This window comes from Sus scrofa, chromosome 17, assembly GCF_054392235.1.
Source record: "Sus scrofa isolate SSC_HxYL_T2T_F1_AM1 chromosome 17, Sscrofa_HxYL_maternal_Yorkshire_Landrace_v2.0, whole genome shotgun sequence".
NCBI lineage: Eukaryota > Metazoa > Chordata > Mammalia > Artiodactyla > Suidae > Sus > Sus scrofa.
This window is the reverse complement of record NC_139399.1, coordinates 47740697-47759736: the sequence shown is the minus strand read 5'-3', so window position 1 is coordinate 47759736 and position 19040 is coordinate 47740697. Positions and strand designations below refer to the sequence as shown.

The following is a 19040-nucleotide window of genomic DNA, read 5'->3' as shown; positions in this document are numbered from 1 at the left end:
GGATGGAACCCATCCCCCAGCGCTCCCAAGATGCCACTGATCCTGTTGCGCCACAGTGGGAACTCCTACATATCATCCAGTGATATTTAGTGTAGCCCAGCATCATCAGCTTGTGTGTTCCTCGCGCTTCCTGTTGGCTCATCCTGAGCTTCGGGTCCCCTCAGACCCCCACATCCTCCCTATCAATGCATTCTGTAAATAGCACGGTGGGGATTTGAACACAGGCCCATCTGGAGACTGGATTAGCTCGGATTTAGCCAACTGGCCTGCACTTCCCGAGTGCTCTTTCCTCTGTGCTTCCTTAATCTGGCAGCTGAAGTGGCGTGTGCACCCTCACTTCCTCTTTTCTTTAACTGATGCGATCATCGACTGTCCCACTTCCTCCTTCTCCACTTTTAGTTCTGTCTGCTTGGCATGCTGGTGTTGGGGGTGAGTCTGTATATACTGGGGTGGGGGTGGGGGTCCTGGCGAGGTGACTGTTCCTCTGCAGCTGGTGCAGGCAGTCATTCACTTTGGGAGGTGCTGCTGAACCCACCCCTACGAGCGAGGCTCTGGTGGCAAGTGAGTGTCAAACCCTTCAGTTGCTGACAGGAGCAGGACAGTGTCTATTGGGGTTGGAAGAAACAGGTACCTGTCCCCTCTGTCATCCTCTCCTCGGTTCAGAACCATTTGAGAAATCGTCCTAGAAGTAACTGGGTACAAACAGATGGATGTAGAAACCTCAGTGAGCTTTCATACTGAGAACTGGCCTGAAGGTACCACTTCCTAACCGTGCTCCTGAATTAAACTCACCTATCTAGTCTCAGGGGCCACTGGACAGTCCCAGGCCATTCCCCCTGGAGAGAACCACCTGTTCTCTCTGGGGAAAGGGACGCTTAGGGGGCTGTGAAGCCAGGTCTCCAGACTGTGGATCCCCCCCAGGGCCTGCCAAGTGGGCTTTTTTTTTTCTTGGACCCACCCCCTGTCCCATCAGCATCACCCTTAGGTGCTTTCTTTGGCTCCTCAAGGGTGCCTTTGGCAGGTCATTCATCCCCTGTGTCTCAGTTTCTCTTTTGAGCGTACAATCTCAATCTGTTCAGTCACACTAAGAGTAGATATTATTATTTCCATTTGTGACTCAGCTTTCACATCTGCTTTAGACAAAGTAATCATTGATTTCTTCTGCTGGGTCCCCTCACTCAGCCCCTTACACTCTGTGTCTAATGATTGTTCCACATTGGTATGTTTTTTTGTAGTCGTTTACCTAATCAGACACACCTCCATTCATCCAGTTACTATTTACTGGGAGGCTATGGGATGCTCGCCCTGGGTTGGGCATGGGGGATACAGCAGGGAGTGAGGGAGACGTGGGGAACCCCCCCAGACACTCACAGTTTCTCTGGGAGACAAATTCTTAATGAAAAATTGCTGATGTGCTGATGATGACAAAGGGGAAGTGAAGGACATCTGGGAGCTGGTGACAGAGGCGGTCAGAAGCTGCCCTGAGGAAGTGAGGTCACCCTCCTCAACCCCTTCCTTTTAGAACTCAAACTCAGATTCTTTACTCAGCTATTCAAGGCCCTGGGTGGCTGACCCCTGTCAGTTACTCCAGCCTCAGCTTGGCCCTGCAGCTACTCTGGCCACCTTGTTGTATCTTGATACTGAGCTCTTTCCTGCCCCGGGGCCTTTGCACACACTGTTCCCTCTGCCTGGAGTAATCTCTCCTTGCCTCTCTCATTGCATGGCTATTCCTTCTTGCCTCAGCTCAAATGTCTCTTTAGAAGTGGCCTCCCTGGCCATGTCCTTTAACTTTTTTTTTTTTTTTTTCTTTTTGGCCACGCCATGGCATATGGAGTTCCTGGGCCAAGGATCAGATCTGAGCCACAATTGTGACCTATGCCCCAACTGCTGCAATGCTGGGTCCTTAACCCATTGTGTCAGGCTGGGGATCGAACCTGTGTCCCAGGGCTGCAGAGATGCTGCCAATGGACTTCCCACTGTGGTGCAGTAGGTTGAGTCCAACTACAGTGGATCCCCAGCCCAGCACAGTGGGTTAAAAGATCTGACGTGGTTAAAGGATCAGGTCGCAGCTGCTGCTTGGATTCAATCCCTGGCCTGAGGAACTTCCATATGCTGCGGGTGCAGCCATAGCAAAACAAAACAAAAAACCAGAGACGCTGCCGATCCCGTTGTGCCACAGCAGGAACTGGACCGTGTCCTTTACCGTAGCACCTTCCCTCATTCCTCTATCTTATTACCCAGCTGTTTTGTTTTTGCTTTTTTTTTTGGGGGGGGGCGTGAGTTTGTCTTCATCGCTCTTAACAGTAACAGAGGGTTTTGTAATTTGTCAGTTTGCTGTGTGTCTTACCAATGAGACTTGGGGCTCCCATGCAGACAGTACAGAAAGGGCCACATTCGTCTTGGCCACCACTCCTCTCCTTCCCCACCTCCATGTTTGCACAGAGTACCCAGCTGGTGCTCATAAATGCTTGTTGAATGAGCCTCTCCTGCTTCCCCAGTGTATTAGTTTCCTATTGCTGCTATAATAAATTACCACAAATGTAGTGGCTGAAAATAATCCCAGATTATTATCTTACAATTCTGGAGGTCAGAGTCTGAAAACTAAGGTGTTGGCAGGGCTCCTTTCCTGTAACTCTTTGCTCTGAAACTCTTTCCTGCTTCTAGAGGCTGCCTGCACTCCCTGGTCCATCTTCAACCTGCGTCACTCCAACCTTTGCCCCCCGGTCTTCTCCCCCTCTGACCCCTTTGCCTCCCTCTTACATGATACTTGTGGTTACATTGGGCCCAGCCAGATAATCCAGGAAAATCTCCCAGTCTCAAGATCCTTAACTCAATCACATTTGCAAAGTCCCTTTGCCATGTAAGATAACATGTTCACAGATTCTGGGAATTAAGATTTGGGCATCTCTTCGGGTTGGGGGGAGTCATTATTCAGCCTACCACACTCAGACCCCTCCCTCCCCCCCAGGTGCCTAGGACAGCATTGGGTATGGCCTGCACTCAAGCACCCTGGCCACTGCCACAGGGCCCAGCAACCTGACCTGTCCTTCCCTTTGCAGGATGAGATCGAGGAGCTGCGGGCAGAGATGCTGGAGATGCGGGACGTCTACATGGAGGAGGATGTGTATCAGCTGCAGGAGCTGCGGCAGCAGCTGGACCAGGCCAGTAAGACCTGCCGCATCCTGCAGTACCGGCTACGCAAGGCCGAGCGCCGCAGCTTGCGAGCTGCCCAGACTGGCCAAGTGGACGGTGAGCTCATCCGAGGCCTGGAGCAGGACGTCAAGGTAAGCCCTCATAGGTGCTCTTGCTGGGGGAGTAGGACCATGAGCCGGAGTGGACCCAGGTCAGCTTACTCCTCCTGTGTCCTAGGATGCTGTTTGGGCCTCAGCATCCTCATGAGGATGGCCTGATCCCCATCCTGTAAAATAGGATCCCCAGTGAACTGATTGGCCATCTACCAGGGATGTCCAAAGTGGCATCATGATATGAATCCTACCAACAGCAGCTGCTGTTTTGAGTATCAACTCCCCGCCTGGTGCTGGCCTCCAAGTTGGCCCTGTGCAGTTCTATGGGGGTTTCTTTCTTGTGCTGATAGAGGCAAGTGAAGGTCTGGAGTTGGATAAGCCTAGTTTAAATTTTGGTTCCAGGAGTTCCCGTTGTGGCTCAGTGGGTTAGGGACTCGACATAGTTTCCTGGAGGATGTGGGTTTGTTCGCTCCCTGGCCTTGTTCATTGAGTTAGGGATCTGGTGTTGCCACAAGCTGCAGCATAGTTCACAGAAGCAGCTTGGATCCCATGTTGCTATGGCTATGGCTGTCATATAGGCCCGCAACTGCTACTCTGATTCCACCACTAGCCTGGGAATTTCCATAGGCCATTGGTGTGGCCATAAAAAGAAAAAAGAAATCGTGGCTCCCGTATGCCCTAATTTTATTTTATTTATTTATTTGTTTATTTTTTGTTTTTTAGGGCTGCACCCACAGTATATGGAAGTTCCCAGGCTAGGGGTCAAATCAGAGCTACAGCTGCCAGCCTATGCCACAGCCACAGCAACGTGGGATCTGAGCCATGTCTGTGACCTACACCAGAGCTCATAGCAATGCCGGATCCTTAATCCACTGAGCAAGGCCAGGGATCAAACCCACATCCTCATGGATCCTAGTTGGGTTCGTTAACCACTGAGCCAGTATGCCCTAATATTTTGATTTTGAGCAAGCCACCTAAGTTTCAGTTTCCTCATCTGGAGAATGGGTGTAACAGTGGCCCCTGCCTCACAGGGTTTTATGAGGATCAAATGAGATAAGGTAGGTAAGAGGTTGCTATAAGCACTTAAAAAATGTTAGCTGTCCTTACTCCCATCTTCCAGATGAAGGGAGGCTCAGAGAAAGGAAGCACCTGTCCAAGGTCATGTGACCCTCTCTGTAGCTGGTGGAGTGCAGACTCATCAGCCTCCAGTGCCTTGCTCCCTGACCTCAGAGGGAGCAGGAGAAGGCTGGTCTGGAAGCTGGCAGGTGGGGCCTCCAGAGGTCTGCCCTGTTCTTCTGTGTGAGCCTTGGTCTGGCGACTAAGAGCTCCAGGAGACCTGGGCCTGCCTCCTGCTCTCAGTACTCAGCCCACTGTCATCCGGGGTTGTAGGAGCTGGGGGGTGGGGTACGTGGCACAGCCTAGGGGCCTATGAAGTCTTCCTGCAGGGGTGACCTCTGTGCTGAGGCCTGATATGAAGAAGAGGGCCCCTCTAAGGGGAGGCAAACAGTGAGCACAAGCCCCACCTCAGCTTTTGTGTCTCCCATTGTCTTGCGGGATTTTAAGTCTGCTCTACACGAGGAAACTGAGCTCAGAAAGGCTATATCCCCAAGTCCAAACTGCACCTCGACCTGAGAAGGCAGATCCTGGGATAAATTGTTACACAAAAACTCAAATTCCAGGCACTGGATTGAGAGGGTATGGGATGAGGGAGAGCCCTGGCTGCTTAGGGGAATCTGAGATGGGGCCCAGGTAGCTGGGACACAGAAAAGTCAGCCTTCCATGAGGAACAGGGGGAGGCTGGGGCTGGGAGCCTGCTGGCTGGGTCGCTGCGCCTCCGGGGGAGGGGGAGGAGCTGAGCAGCTGGTGTGCACATAGAGCGTGTGGGGGGTGCTCTCTGAGCCTGGGCAGAGGGAGCGGCCCCTTCTGTTGGGATTTGAACTAGCCAATCAGCGACTGGCCCCTTCCCTCCCTCCCTGCATCTGCAGCTGGAGCGCTGAGCTCATCCAGCAAGCTTGGGCTGGACAGCGTTGGCCTCTTCACGCTGCGCCATGTGCTGGGGATGTTCTGGGGCATTTGGGGGAGGTTCTCAAGAGGCTGACTTCCTTGGCATTGCCTGGGAAGGCTCCACGTCACGAGATGTGGAGGGAACTGGGGACCCTCTGACTTGCTCTGCCATCAAGAGTAGGCTGGCGTGGGGCCACCCCTTGGGGCCTCAGTTTCCCCTTCTGTTAAATGTGGGGCTTAGAGCAGCTGAGTCTTCAGGGTTTTTCAGCTCCAGCGGTTTGATCAAGCAGGTAGATTACTGGAGAGGGCGGCATGAAAGAAACCTTGGCCGTCCCTTCCCCCCATCCTCCCAGGCTCTCTCACTCTCTGCTGGTCCTCACAGCTGAATGGACCCACAGAACCTCAGCAGGAACATTGTGCAGCGTGAGGAGGGCAGGGGGACAAGACCTGCTTTTATTTGCTTGCTGTGTGGCTTTGGGAAAGCTCTTCACAGCCTTAAGCCTCAGTTTTCCCATGCGGAAAATGGAGAGACAACAAGTCTCTACCTTTAGAGATTTTTGAAGATAAAAGACATAGCTCAAGGAGTTCCCTCGCAGTTAAGGACCTTGTGTTGTCACTGCTGTGGCATGGGTTCGATCCATGGCCTGGGAACATATGCATGCCATGGGCATGGCCAAAAATAATGAAAGGTAAAGAGCGTGCTGAGAGTTCCCGCTGCGGCACAGTTGGTTAAGAATCCTACTTCAGTGGCTTGGGTTGCAGGTTCAATCCCTAGCCCAGTGCAGTGGATCAAAGGATCTCGCATTGCTGCAGCTGTGACTCAGATTCAGTCCCTGGCCCAGGAACTTCCTTATGCCATGGGTGCGGAGATTGAAAAAAAAAAAACAGCATGATGAGCACAGAGTCTGGCTTGGGCTGCTCCCCTAACAAATGAGCACATGTTGGTTGGGATATTATTTTTCAGGAAAAGAATGTATGAGGCACTAGTGAGACAAGTGGCTGGGGCCAGGGTGGGGAAGGGAGGCCAGAATCTCAACGTCCCTGGGTGGATAAGTATCACCTGGAAGATTTGTTAACAATACAGATTCCTAGGCCCTACCATCAGGGCCTGGGATCCTGTGGGAGGGTTCTGGTCCCGAGAATTGGGGATGAAAATTCCCGCCTGACGGGACTCTTGTGGGAGCCCCAAGGACTCGTCAGTAAAACATTTCTTAGAAACAGATGTTGCTGGAGAAAAAGTTCTGGCTTTGGGTTTAATTCCTGGTCTGAGCAGGTTACTTCCCCTCTTTGAGCCTCGGTTTCCTCATCTGTACAATGGAAGTGACATTCCCACCTTCCTGGGGCTCCTGGGAGGATTTAGCCTCACCGAGCCCGGATGCTGCCTGGATGGAGCGTGCTCCTTAGTGAGTGTCCCATCCTCTCCTTGGGCATTCAGAGTGACAGGGACACCTTAAAGCCTTAGGCCCGGGAGCCGAGGGGCCACTGACTGAGGTGGCTGTGACCTGGAGGCTGCTGGTTGCATTTGGCAGGAGCCAGGCCCCAGCACTGTAAACAGTGACCTCATGGCCGAGAGCATTTGTTTGCGCTTTGCGGATTTGCCCTGGTTTCCGGAAGCTGCAGCTGCTTCGCCTCCTGTAGTATCTCAGCCATCCTACCTTAAGGGTAGTTGGAATGATCATGAGAGGATCAAATGAGATAGACAGGTGGGGCCCTGTGAGCCCCTGACACAGCAAGCCCACTGTTGCACTTATAAATACTCTTACCATTGATATTAATATAATGTGTTTTCAAGCTTCAGGCCAACAGCAGGCTCAGACCAAGAGAAAGACTCCAGACTTGACCACTTGACTTCATATCTTGGTTTTGTAGCTTCCTAGCTGTGTGTCCTTGGGCAAGTGACCTTTCTTCTCTGAGCCTCAGAAAGGGGGTAATAATCAAAGCACTTTCCGAGGGGATGAAAGACAGGTGCTGGGTGCTGGGGGAGTGACAGCAGGTTCTACAGTCACCTGTGAGAGCCAAGGGGCCCAGGACCTCTGAGGCTGAGAGAGGAGAAGGGACAGGCCCAGGCAGCAAGGCTCCTGCCCTCCAGGCAGCTGTGCTCTTTGCTCTTGTGGGCCTGTATCCAAGGGCACAGGGCTCTTGGGGGATGTGAGATTAAGGGCTCTTTGGTTCACACTGGAATTCTGTGGTCTCCCTGGGGCTAGGCTTTCTTAGCAAAGTGTCCTCCAGGGGTGGAGAGCAGATGGGGCAGGGGATTCCATGGAGAATGGGGCAAAAGACAACTGGGGACTCATGGGAGGGATGACAGCCATAGAGTCACTCATGGGCCCAAGAGGATCCAGGAACCTACATAGATCATTCCTTCTTGTTGGGGAGTGGGTCACCTGCCCAGATTGAGGCAATGATGGGGATGGAGTGACCCCCAGATGGAGAGGAGCTGGCTCGGGCAGGAGCATAGTTGGAGAAGAGCCTTGTCCCACTCTTGCCCCAGTCAGGGACATAGCCCTTTCTGGGCAGTGGAGGGTGTGGGCTGTTGTGGGGACATCCTCAGCTAAGCTAGGACGTGTGCAGCTCCCCAAATTTTAGTCATTTACTCCTTTATTTCCCTCCCTTTTGCTTGTTGGAATCTTGGATTTTTTTGTTGTTGTCGTTCATCCAACTAGCATTTATTAGTGTGTGCCAGGCCCTACACTGCTACTGGAAAAAAGAGACGTGAAAGAGGAGTGCCCATCATGGCGCAGCGGAAACGAATCCGACTAGGAACCATGAGGTTGCGGATTCAATCCCTGGCCTTGCTCAGTGGGTTAAGGATCCAGCATTGCCATGAGCTGTGGTGTGGGTTGCAGACGTGGCTCGGATCTGGCATTGCTGTGGCTGTGGTGTAGGCCAGCAGCTGGTGGCTCTGATTGGACCCCTAGCCTGGGAACCTCCATATGCCACAGGTGCAGCCCTAAAAAGCCGGGGGGGAGGGGGAGACATGAAAGAGCGCAGGCGTGGCCTGGGGCCTGAACCTCTTTCACCACTCCTGCCGCCAGAGGCTAAGCAGATGAATGAATGAATGTAGTGTTGATCAAGTCAGGGGCTCACTGGGTGACCTAACGGTCTAAAACTTGGGGCCACAGAACATCTCCAGCAAAAACTCTGACATCAAACTCAAGAATGAGGTTGTGGGGTGTTGGGCCAAGCTGGGTAAAATCAGTGCCCAGAGGTAATGCAGGAATCTTGACAATGCATTAAGAATCATTAGACTTTTTAGGGAGTTCCCGTCGTGGCGCAGTGGTTAACGAATCCGACTAGGAACCATGAGGTTGCGGGTTCGGTCCCTGCCCTTGCTCAGTGGGTTAACGATCTGGCGTTGCCGTGAGCTGTGGTGTAGGTTGCAGACGCGGCTCGGATCCCGCGTTGCTGTGGCTCTGGCATGGGCCGGTGGCTACAGCTCCGATTCAACCCCTAGCCTGGGAACCTCCATATGCCGCGGGAGCGGCCCAAGAAATAGCAACAACAATAACAACAACAAAAGACAAAAAAACAAAACAAAACAAAAAGGAATCATTAGACTTTTTATTGTTTGTTTTTTCTAGGGCTTCACCCACAGCATATGGAGGTTCCCAGGCTAGGGATCTCATCAGAGCTGTAGCCGCCTGCCACAGCCACAGCCACAGCAACGCAGGATCCGAGCTGTGTCTGCGACCTACACCACAGCTCACGGCAATGCCGGATCATCAACGCACTGAGCGAGGACAGGGATCAAACCCGAAAACTCATGGTTCCTAGTCGGATTCATTAACCACTGAACCATGACGGGAACTCCAAAAATCATTATACTTTTGAGTACCTGTTATGTTCCAGCCACCAGCCCAAGAACTGTGTTGTTTATTCCTCATAGCAGCTCTCGTGGCTAGGCTATATCAACCTCCTTTTACTGATGATCAAGACTTCAGGAGTTCCCATTGTGGCTCAGTGGGTTGAGAACAAGAAAAATCCCCAGTAAGCAACCTAATCTTACACTTAAAGTAACTAGAGAAAGAAGATGAAATAAAACCCACAGTTCGGAGTTCCTATTATGGCTCAGCAGGTGAAAAACCTGACATAGTGCCCTTGAGGATGCAGGTTCAGTCCCTGACCTCACTCAGTGGGTTAAGCATCCAGAGTTGCTGTGAGCTTTAGTGTAGGTTACAGATATAGCTTAGATCTGGTGTTGCTACAACTGTGGTATAGGCTGGCAGCTGCAGCTCCAATTCAACCCCTAGCCCGGGAACTTCTATATGTTGCAGATGGCGGCCCTAAAAAACAAACAAACTTCAATTCAATGGTAAACAAGAGTTTCCACCATGGTGCAACAGATCGGCAGTGTCTTGGGAGTGCTGAGACGCAGCTTCAGTTCCCGGCCTGGCACAGTGGTGTTACCACAGCTGGAGCTTAGGCCACAGCTACTGATGGGATCTGATCCCTGGCTGGGGAACTCCATATGCTGTGGGGCAGCCAAAAAAACAAAAACAAAAAGAAATAGTCAACTAGCCTGTCCTGGATCACATACCCAGTGAGTGGTAGGATCAGGCTTGAATCTTGTTTTCCCACCTGCAAAGTCCTCCTTCTGCCAGGGAGGGATTGCTGTCCCCACTTTGTGGTTAAGGGAGGTGTGGTGGCCTAGAGAGACTGTGGGAGGAGCCTCGGGGGCCAGCTTCTGGCTGTCCTTGGAGATCCTCAGGGCAGAGAGAGGCAATGGGCAGCAGAGGGGGGAGGGGCAGCTAGGGCTGAATTTCCTTTCTGGCTGTTGTTTTTCCTGGCCTGCCTCGCACCCTGCCAGCAGGTCCGTGCCGAGCTGGGCCTGGGCCCAGGCAGAAGGCAAAGCCAGGGAGGGCCCTCTTCCCTTCCGGCAGGGAGGAGGTGCCATGGTCATTTCCGAGATTGGCAGGCATGAGGCGCTGGGCTGTCTGCCCTATGCATACTTCTTGCTGGCAAAGCCGTTGAACCCCTTGTGGAGGCCTGGCCACGCTAACCTATCAGCCAGAACCCCTGAGCTCCCCTAGCTTGGCCCTCACCAGCTCAGTTTGACCCTGAAAAAGTCATTTGCACTCTGAGCTTCAGTTTCCTTGCCAGTAAAATGGGGGCAGAATTGGAGTGAAGATGAATGAGTCTGGCTCATAGCAGGTGTTCAGCAAAGGGGAGGGCTTGGTCCACTCAGGGGTGGAGGCTAGCTGTGATTTACCAGCTTAAATGGGCCTTCCTCATCCCCAGAGAAGAGGACCCCCCCCCGCCCCCTTTCCTAGCCTTTCCCACTAGCCGTCAGGAGCAGGACAGAGCGGTCCTCGAGGAAATGGGATGCTATTACAGCAGCATCCTGGCACCAGCTCTCTTAGCTCCTGGCCTTGGGATGACTTGGACATCTGCCCAGACTTTGTCCCTAGGGCATGTTCTATATCCCAGACAATTGGAAACAGGCCTCAGGGTCTTTGCTACAGTGTGACCCCCAGCAAGTCATGCCCCTCTCTGGGCTCAGCTTCTCTCAGCAGCAGCCACCACTCATCCGGCACTCACTGTGCAGGCACTGGGCCTGACCTTTTGTGCAATAGCTGAATCAGTCCTCCTGATCCTCCTGTTGGCCCGTGAAGTTGGTGCTATTATTATTGCACCCATTTTGTAGTTAAAGAGACCGAGGCACAGGGGAGGGAAATGATTTGCTCAGGATCATATATACTGGTCACTTGCAGAAATAGGGTTCAGATGGCTCTGGGGCTGTACATCCTGCTCTGGATTCCACCCCCACTTTTTTTTTGGCCGCACTAGCACCATATGGAAGTTCCCTGGGCCAGGGATGGAATAAGCTGAGCTGTACCTGTGGCCCATACCACAGCTGCGGCAATGCCAGATCCATAACCCATCCGCTGTGCTGGGTGGGGTATCAAACCCATACCTCTTCAGCGACCCAAGCCACTACAGTTGTATCCTTAACCTACTGTGGCACAACAGGAACTTCTCCACTTTCTCTCTCTTTTTTTTTTTTTTTTTTTTTTTTTTTTGCTTACGCCAGGCCCGAGGCATCCAGAAGTTCCCAGGCCAGGGATCCAACCTGCACCACAGCAGTGACAACACCAGATCTTTAAGCCACTGAGCCACCAGGGAACTCCCTCCCCTCTCTTTAAAATGAGCTTCTGGGTGTTCACGTCATGGCTCAGTGGTTAACAAATCCGACTAGGAACCATGAGGTTGCAGGTTCAATCCCTGGCCTTGCTCAGCGGGTTAAGGATCCAGCATTGCCTGTGAGCTTCGGTGTAGGTCACAGATGCAGCTCAGATCTGGCGTTGCTGTGGCTGCAGTGTAAGCCAGTGGCAACAGCTCGGATTCGACCCCTAGTCTGGGAACCTCCATATGCCGCAGGTACGGTCCTAGAAAAGACAAAAAAATAAGTAAATAAAATGAGCTTCCGGGCCTGCCATAGGCTCTTGTGAGAACTGGGCAAGAGAGTATCTGAGAGAGGCTTTTGGAAGTATTAAAAGGCCCAGATAAGCGAAAGGCATTGCTAAGAATAGCCAGGGCCCTTAGAGCTTTCCGGGGGCTGAACTACGGTGTGGACATAGGGATCATGGGGTGCTTGGGTTTGGGTTTGGGTTTTACCATTCCTGGCTGTGTAACCCTTGGTGAATTACTTGACCTCTCTGTGCCTTGGTTTCTTCCTCTCTAAGTGGGGATGGTGAGAGTACCTGTCTGCTTGGGGTTGCTCACACCCTGCTCATCACCCGCCTTTGCTCAGGTCTCTAAGGACATCTCCGTGCGGCTGCATAAGGAGCTCGAGGCTGTGGAGAAGAAACGGGCACGGCTGGAGGAGGAGAATGAGGAGCTTCGGCAGCGGCTCATCGAGACTGAGCTGGCCAAGCAGGTGTTGCAGACGGAGCTGGAGCGGCCGAGAGAGGTGAGAGTCCTGCCCACCCTCAGTAGGGTCAGGCTTAGGGTGGGCGGGCAGGCAGGTGCCAGGCCCATCCTGCCATCTGGCTCTGCACGGTTATGCCTCCCTGGCAGAGCTGTCTGTTCATTCACTGCTCTATCACACGCCCCCTGAGCACCTACTGTGTACACTGTTTTGGGCCCTAAGGACACTGTGGTGAATGAGAGATGCCTGGGTCCTGCTCTCAAGGAGCCCACAGGCCAAGGAAGGACACAGTCGGCCATCAGAGGACTACAGCTGTGGGAGGATTACTGAGAAAACATGCAGCGATGCCCAGCAAGGGGCCTGGCCCTCTGTGCCTCGGTTTGGGACAGTAGTACTTTGAGTCATTGGAAAGACTCTGTGGGATAGAGTTTGTGGATGAGCTTTGGGGACTGCCAGGCGCTGCCACTTGGTATAAAGTCACTGCCGGGGCTGGGCCTCTGGATGGTGTCTCAACACAGATTTCAGGACATAGATGCTTCTTTTTTTTTTTTTAATTTTTATTTTACTGGAGTATAGTTAAACAGATGCTTCTTGAGGGTGACCTGTGGGCACCAGCTTCTCTGTCTTTGCTCATGAGAGTCCCGCCACCTGCTGTCCCTTCCTCCCTTCCGCTGTGTGTTCAGGGCACAGCCTGTTGGCTGCTATGCTGGGCACTTCCCATAATTTTCATAAAGGCCCAATGCAGTTGTGATTGTACCCATTTTATGGATGAGAAGACAGCCCTGAGGAAGGGAGGGATGGCCTCAAGGTCAGACAGGACCCAGTGGGCTGTGCTGATTGGAAACCATCAGCCTAGGTGAGGCCTGAGTGCTGGAATCCTTCAGAAACCTCGGGTCTGTGTCCCAGACAGCCCGTGGAGGCACAGCGGAGCCTTAGCTGTCTGGCTGCACACAAGGTATCCTAGGATCCAGCAGTGTTCTGGGGGGTAGTCCTCACTGGCCCAAGGGCAGACAGGCCCACATTCCAGGACAGACACCATGGCCCTGAGGCCAGAACAATCCTCCAACTGCCCTCCCTGCTGGGTGTGTTGGTGTGAGGCGCCAAAGGCTTCTCGGTATAGGGAGAGGTGTTTGCTGCTAAGGGCCATGCCAGGGCTGGGCCCTCCCTTGGGCAGCCTCTTACCCCCCATGCCCTGGCCCACACCACAGGGCACCATCTTCACACACCTTATCACTTCCACCCTTGATAGTGAAAAGGAGAGGTGATTTCAGAAAGTGCGTTGGAGATGAGCCTGTTCCCGCGGTGGAGGAGAGGAGACGGAGGCTCAGAGAGGGAGAGCTCACCTGAGTTCTCCCACCCTTTCCTTGGCAGAGATGTGGCTGAGATCCTGAAGCCACCTCCCCTTTTTAAGTCTCACTTTCTTCATCTGTGACATCAGGGTAATAACAGTACCCAACTTACAAGGTTGTTTATGATCATTAATAAGATTGGGTAACAACAGAACACTATGAAGAAGTACAAAAGAATAAGGTAGTGTGGTAGTTCCTGAAAAAGTTACACCAAGTAACAAGTTACCAAGTAAGCTAGTTCCACTCCTGGGTATGTATCCAAAAGGATGGAGAGCAGGGACACGAACAAATATTTGTACCACCACGTTCATGGCAGCATTAGTCACGGCAGCCAGGAGGTATAAGCAACCCAGGAAGTTCCTGTGGGGTGTGGGGTGCAGTGGGTTAAGGATCAGGCATTGCCACAGCTGTGGCACCGGTTGCATCTGTGGTGTGGGTTCAGCCCCTGGCCTGGAAGCTTCCACATGCCTGCCTATAGCCAAAAAATAAATAAATAAGTAAAAGTATAAGCAACCCAATGTCCATGGATGAACAAACAAAAATGTAGCATATGCTTACAATGTATGCATAACCTTAAGAAGGAATGTAATTCTGGCGTTCCTGCCGTGGCTCAGTGATTAACGAACCCGACTAGCATCCAGGAGGATGTGAGCTTGATCCCTGGCCTCGCTCAGTGGGTTAAGGATCTGGCATTGCTGTGAGGTGTGGTGTAGGTCGCAGACTTGGCTCGGATCCCGAGTTGCTGTGGCTGTGGCGTGGGCTGGAGGCTACAACTCTGATTCACCCTCTAGCCTGGGGACCTCCATATGCCTTGGGTGTAGCCCTAAAGAGATGGGGGAAAAAATAGGAATGTAATTCTGACACATTTTACAGTACGAGTGAATCTCAGGGCCACTGTGCTCAGTGAAATAAGCCGAACATAACAGGACAAGTATCATATGATTCCACTCAGACAAGCTACTTGAGTAGTCAAATTCATAGACAGAAAGGAGATGAGAGGTTACTAGGTACTGGAGGGAGGAGGGCGTGGGGAAATATTGTTTAATAGGTACAGCATTTCAGTTTGGGATGATGACAAAGTTCTAGGAGTTCCCGCTGTGGCACAGTGGGATCAGCAGCATCTCTGTGGCACCTGGACGCAGGTTCGATCCCTGGCCCAGCACAGTGGGTTAAAGGATCTGACATTGCTGCAGCTGTGGCGTTGGTTGCAAGTGTGGCCTGGATCTGATCCCTGGCCCAGGAACTCCCTATCTGGGAGGCGGCCAAAAAAGAAGGGGGGAGAAAAAGTTCTGGAGACGAATGGTGATGATGCCACTGAATTGCGCACTTGAAAATGGCTAAAAGTGGCAGATTTTATGTTATGTATATTTTACTGCTATAAAAAAGAAAAAAGGTTAAAATGGTAAATTTTATAGTAGGTGTCCTGTCCCACAATTTTTTTTTTTTTTTGTCTTTTTGCTATTTCTTGGGCCGCTCCCTCGGCATATGGAGGTTCCCAGGCTAGGGGTCCAATCGGAGCTGTAGCCACTGGCCTACACCAGAGCCACAGCAACGCGGGATCTGAGCCGGGTCTGCGACCTACACCACAGCTCACGGCAATGCCGGATCATTAACCCACTGAGCAAGGGCAGGGACCAAACCCGCAACCTTATGGTTCCTAGTCGGATTCGTTAACCACTGCGCCACGACGGGAACTCCCTGCCCCACAATTTTAAAAAAAGGTAGATCCATCTGCACTGACATGGAAAGATCTCTAAGATACAATGTTAAGCAGGAAAAGAAAGTTATAAAACCATACTCATTGTGCAGTCCCACAATTATTTTGGAAAGCCGTACAGAACAAAATGTTTTTGAAGCATGTGTGTATATGGTATATGTACAAATGTATAGCTTGGCAGAAAATCTGGCGGAAAACCCGCTAAATGGAGGCATTAGAAATGGTAGGGGAGGGGAGTTCCTGTTGTGGCGCAGTGGTTAACGAACCCAGCTAGGAGCCATGAGATTGCGGGTTCGATCCCTGCCCTTGCTCAGTGGGTTAACAATCCGGCGTTGCTGTGAGCTGTGGTGTAGGTTGCAGATTCGGCTCGGATCCCGAGTTGCTGTGGCTCTGGTGTAGGCTGGCAGCTACAGCTCCAATTAGACCCCTAGCCTGGGAACCTCCCATATGCCGAGGGAGCGGCCCAAGAAATGGCAAAAAAAAAAAAAAAGAAAAGAAATGGTAGGGGTATGGAGTTCCCATCATGGCTCGGTGGTTAACAAATCTGACTAGGAACCATGAGGTTTCGGGTTCGATCCCTGGCCTCGCTTGGTGGGTTAAGGATCTGGTGTTGCCATGAGCTGTGGGGTAGGTTGCAGACATGGCTAAGATCCTGCATTGCTGAGTCTCTGGTGTAGGCTGGCAGCTACAGCTCCGATTCGACCCCTAGCCTGGGAACCTCCATATGCTGCAGGTGCAGCCCTAGAAAAGGCAAAAAAGCCAATAAAAAAAAAGAAATGGTGAGGGTAGGGTAGGGAATGACTTCTGCTTTTTATTCTATGATCGCTGTAGTTAGGGGTTTTTTGTGTGTGGGGGTTAGTGGTTATTATTAGTGAAATTTTAAATGAAGTCAAGCATGTAAAGAGCTTTTTGTGGTGCCTGGCACACAGTAGGTGCTCAAGGAACAATGGTTCACTTCCTCTTTGAAGGTGATGTCAGCCAAGCTGGTCTATCCCTCTCTGATGTGTTCCTCCCTGTCTTAGGATCTGGGGGCAAGGAGGCATCGCTCCGTGTTTATTTGCTGATTGCTCTCTCTCTCCTCCCTCTCCTTCCTGACATGGTTTCTATGGAGACAAGGGTCCCTTAGCAATTCTTCTGCCAGAGCTGCTCCAGTCCCATCATCGGGATCTGCTTTTGCCATCCTGACAGGTTGCTGTGGCGATGCTGTCACCCGGCTGGGAACAGGAGCCCCTGGCCTGAGCTGATGTGGTTGCCATGGAGATGGCTCTTTGCTAAAGAGAAGGGAGGGTGGCCAGCCCCAGCCGTGCTCTGCAGTGGCACTGTTGCCAGCTGGGCTGCAGCTCAAAAATCATACCACCAGCCTCCCCACACCCCCCCACCCCACCCCCAGCAACCCAGCATCATTCCCCATCTTTGTATTTTAGGCAGAAAGCCAATATCAGTATTGACGGGATTTAGTATAACATAGCTGCTGTCTCAGTGCTTGCTCTGTATCAGGCGCTGCGCCAAGCATTTTATGTATGTCTTCACGTTGTGTAACCAACAGACTCCCAATGTGCATAGTGATTTTGCCCCATTTTATAGGTGACATGCTTCTTGGCAGTTGCTTAATTGTGATATAGTCCACATGGCATACAATTCGCCATCTTTTTTAAAGTGTACAATTCAGTGTTTTTAAATATATTCATAATGTGCAACCATCACCATTATCTAATTCCAAAGCATTTCCATTGCCCCCAAAAGAAATGCTATACCTACTAGCAGTCACTCCCCATTCGCCCTCCCTCCAGCCTCTGGCACCGACTCATCTACTTTCTGTCTCTGTGGATTTGCTTATTGTGGAAAATTCATACAAATGGAATCATGCAATATGTGATCCTTGTGACTGGCTTCTTTCACTTAGCATCGTGTTTTCAAGGTTCCTCTATGCTGAAGTGGGTATCAGTACTTAATTCCTTTTTATAGCTGAATAATAACCCGTTGTATGGATATGCCACATTTTGTTTGTCCCTTCATCAATTGATGGACATCTGAGTTGTTTCCACTCTTTGGCTGTTATGAATAATGCTACTGTGAATATTTGTGTACAGGTTTTTTTGTGAACATGTTTTCAGTTCTCTTGGGTATATACCTAGGAGGAGTGGACTTGCTGTGTATAGATGGGACAGGGGAGGGACAAAGGTGACTTTTTTTTTTTTTTGGTCTTTTTTTAAGGCTGCACCCGAGGTGTGTGGAGGTTACCAGGCTAGGAGTCGAATCAGAGCTGCAGCTGCCAGCCTGCACCACAGCCACAGCAACACCAGATCCAGGCTGCGTCCGCGACCTACACCCCAGTTCAAGGCAATGCTGGATCCTTAACCCACTGAGCAAGGCCAGGAATCGAACCCGCATTCTCATGGATACTAGCTGGGTTCGTTAACCACTAAGCCACAAAGGGAACTCCAAAAGATGGGATTCTAACCCAAGACTCTCCATCTCCCAAAGCCACACAGATTCTCATGGTGATGCCCCTGCCTTCCAGGGGCCTTCCTGGGATCCCACTATGTTTTAGAACCTCTGAAGAGGCTGATCACTCCATTGAGTCCCACCTTCTCAGGCCCAGGCTTCTGGTTCTAATTCCCACTCTCATGGGGTAGGAAAGGCTCTGATCATGGCATCAGTTCACCTGGGTTCAGATACCAGTTCTGTTGACATCATTATCTAAGGCAACCTAGCTGTGGTCTGTGTGCTGCAGGGTAAACTCGAACTTGGAGTCACACGGGCTTCAGTGTGAATCCTGACTCTGCTGATTTTTTGCAAATAACCATAGCATTGAATTGTAAGTTGTGTTAACTGCTCCAATGCCCAGTTTTTTTAATTGATAAGATGGGAATATCAATTCCTACTTCCAGAGGTGTTTGTGAGAATTAATCAAGACAAGCAGGTAAGGGAGTTCCTGTTGTGGCTCAGCAGGTTAAGAACCTGACTAGTATCCATGAGGATATGGGTTTGATCCCTGGCCTCGCTCAGTGGGTTAAGGATCTGTATTGCTGAAAGCTGCGGCATAGGTCGATGTGGCTCAGATCTAACGTGGCTGTGGTGTAGGCTGGCTGCTGCAGCTCCGATTTGACCCCTAGCCTGGAAACTTCCATATGCCACAGGTTCGGGTGCAGCCTTAGGGGAGAAAAATGACAAGCAGGTAAAATACTTAGGGAGAGTAAGGCCTTGGTAAATACAAGTTATCAGTATTCTCACCCTCACAACCTCTAAGATGATCTGGAGAAGCATGTATCTTAGTTAAGTAAATGTATCTGTGGCCTCTAGCAAGAAGCTGTAGCAAGCTGCCAGTTGCCCATAGAAGGAGCAGTTAGGTTGCAGATTAACGCCTGTGGTTGGCAGTGTCTGTCCCGGTGACTTGATTTGAGGCCCGTGTCAAACCACTCTTTGTTTTCTCCCCCACATGGTCCCCCCACCCCAGAGCTACATCAATGCTCTGTCTCGCTGCTCCAGCCGCTCTGGAGGAAGAATGCCTCAGTCTTTGAGAAGCACTCCCACCCCACGGCGCCCCTCGAGTAAATTTTGTTCACAGAGCACAGTCTGTGTTTTCAGTGAGACCTTTCCAAACAGCCCCTCCAAACTGGGTGAAAATGTGCCCAGCTGTTTTGGCAGAAGGTTCATTTTATTCCTTGAAGGTTGGTCTTTGTTTCGTAGCAGCGTGGAAGGTGTTAGAAGGCAGGGGGCCCCTTCGGAACTGTGCTCGGGAAGCCTCTGGGTGCAGGCTGGAGGGGCAGGGGTACCACCTACCAGTCCCCCCTGGAGAAGGACAAGAGAGGACAGAGCTCTGGCTCCTACTGGGAGCCGTTACACCAAGGATGCTG

General features: G+C 51.5%; 1 protein-coding gene across 1 annotated transcript in view; it reads left to right on the top strand.

The window, feature by feature from the left end:
• The window catches only part of MTCL2 (microtubule crosslinking factor 2), a 79449-nt gene that overhangs the window by 16959 nt on the left and 43450 nt on the right, over nucleotides 1-19040 (top strand). Inside the window, exons 2-3 of the mRNA XM_005672920.4 lie at nucleotides 3060-3284; nucleotides 12001-12159. Coding sequence (XP_005672977.2) covers nucleotides 3060-3284; nucleotides 12001-12159 — 384 coding nt within the window. The remainder of the gene's footprint in view (nucleotides 1-3059; nucleotides 3285-12000; nucleotides 12160-19040) is intronic.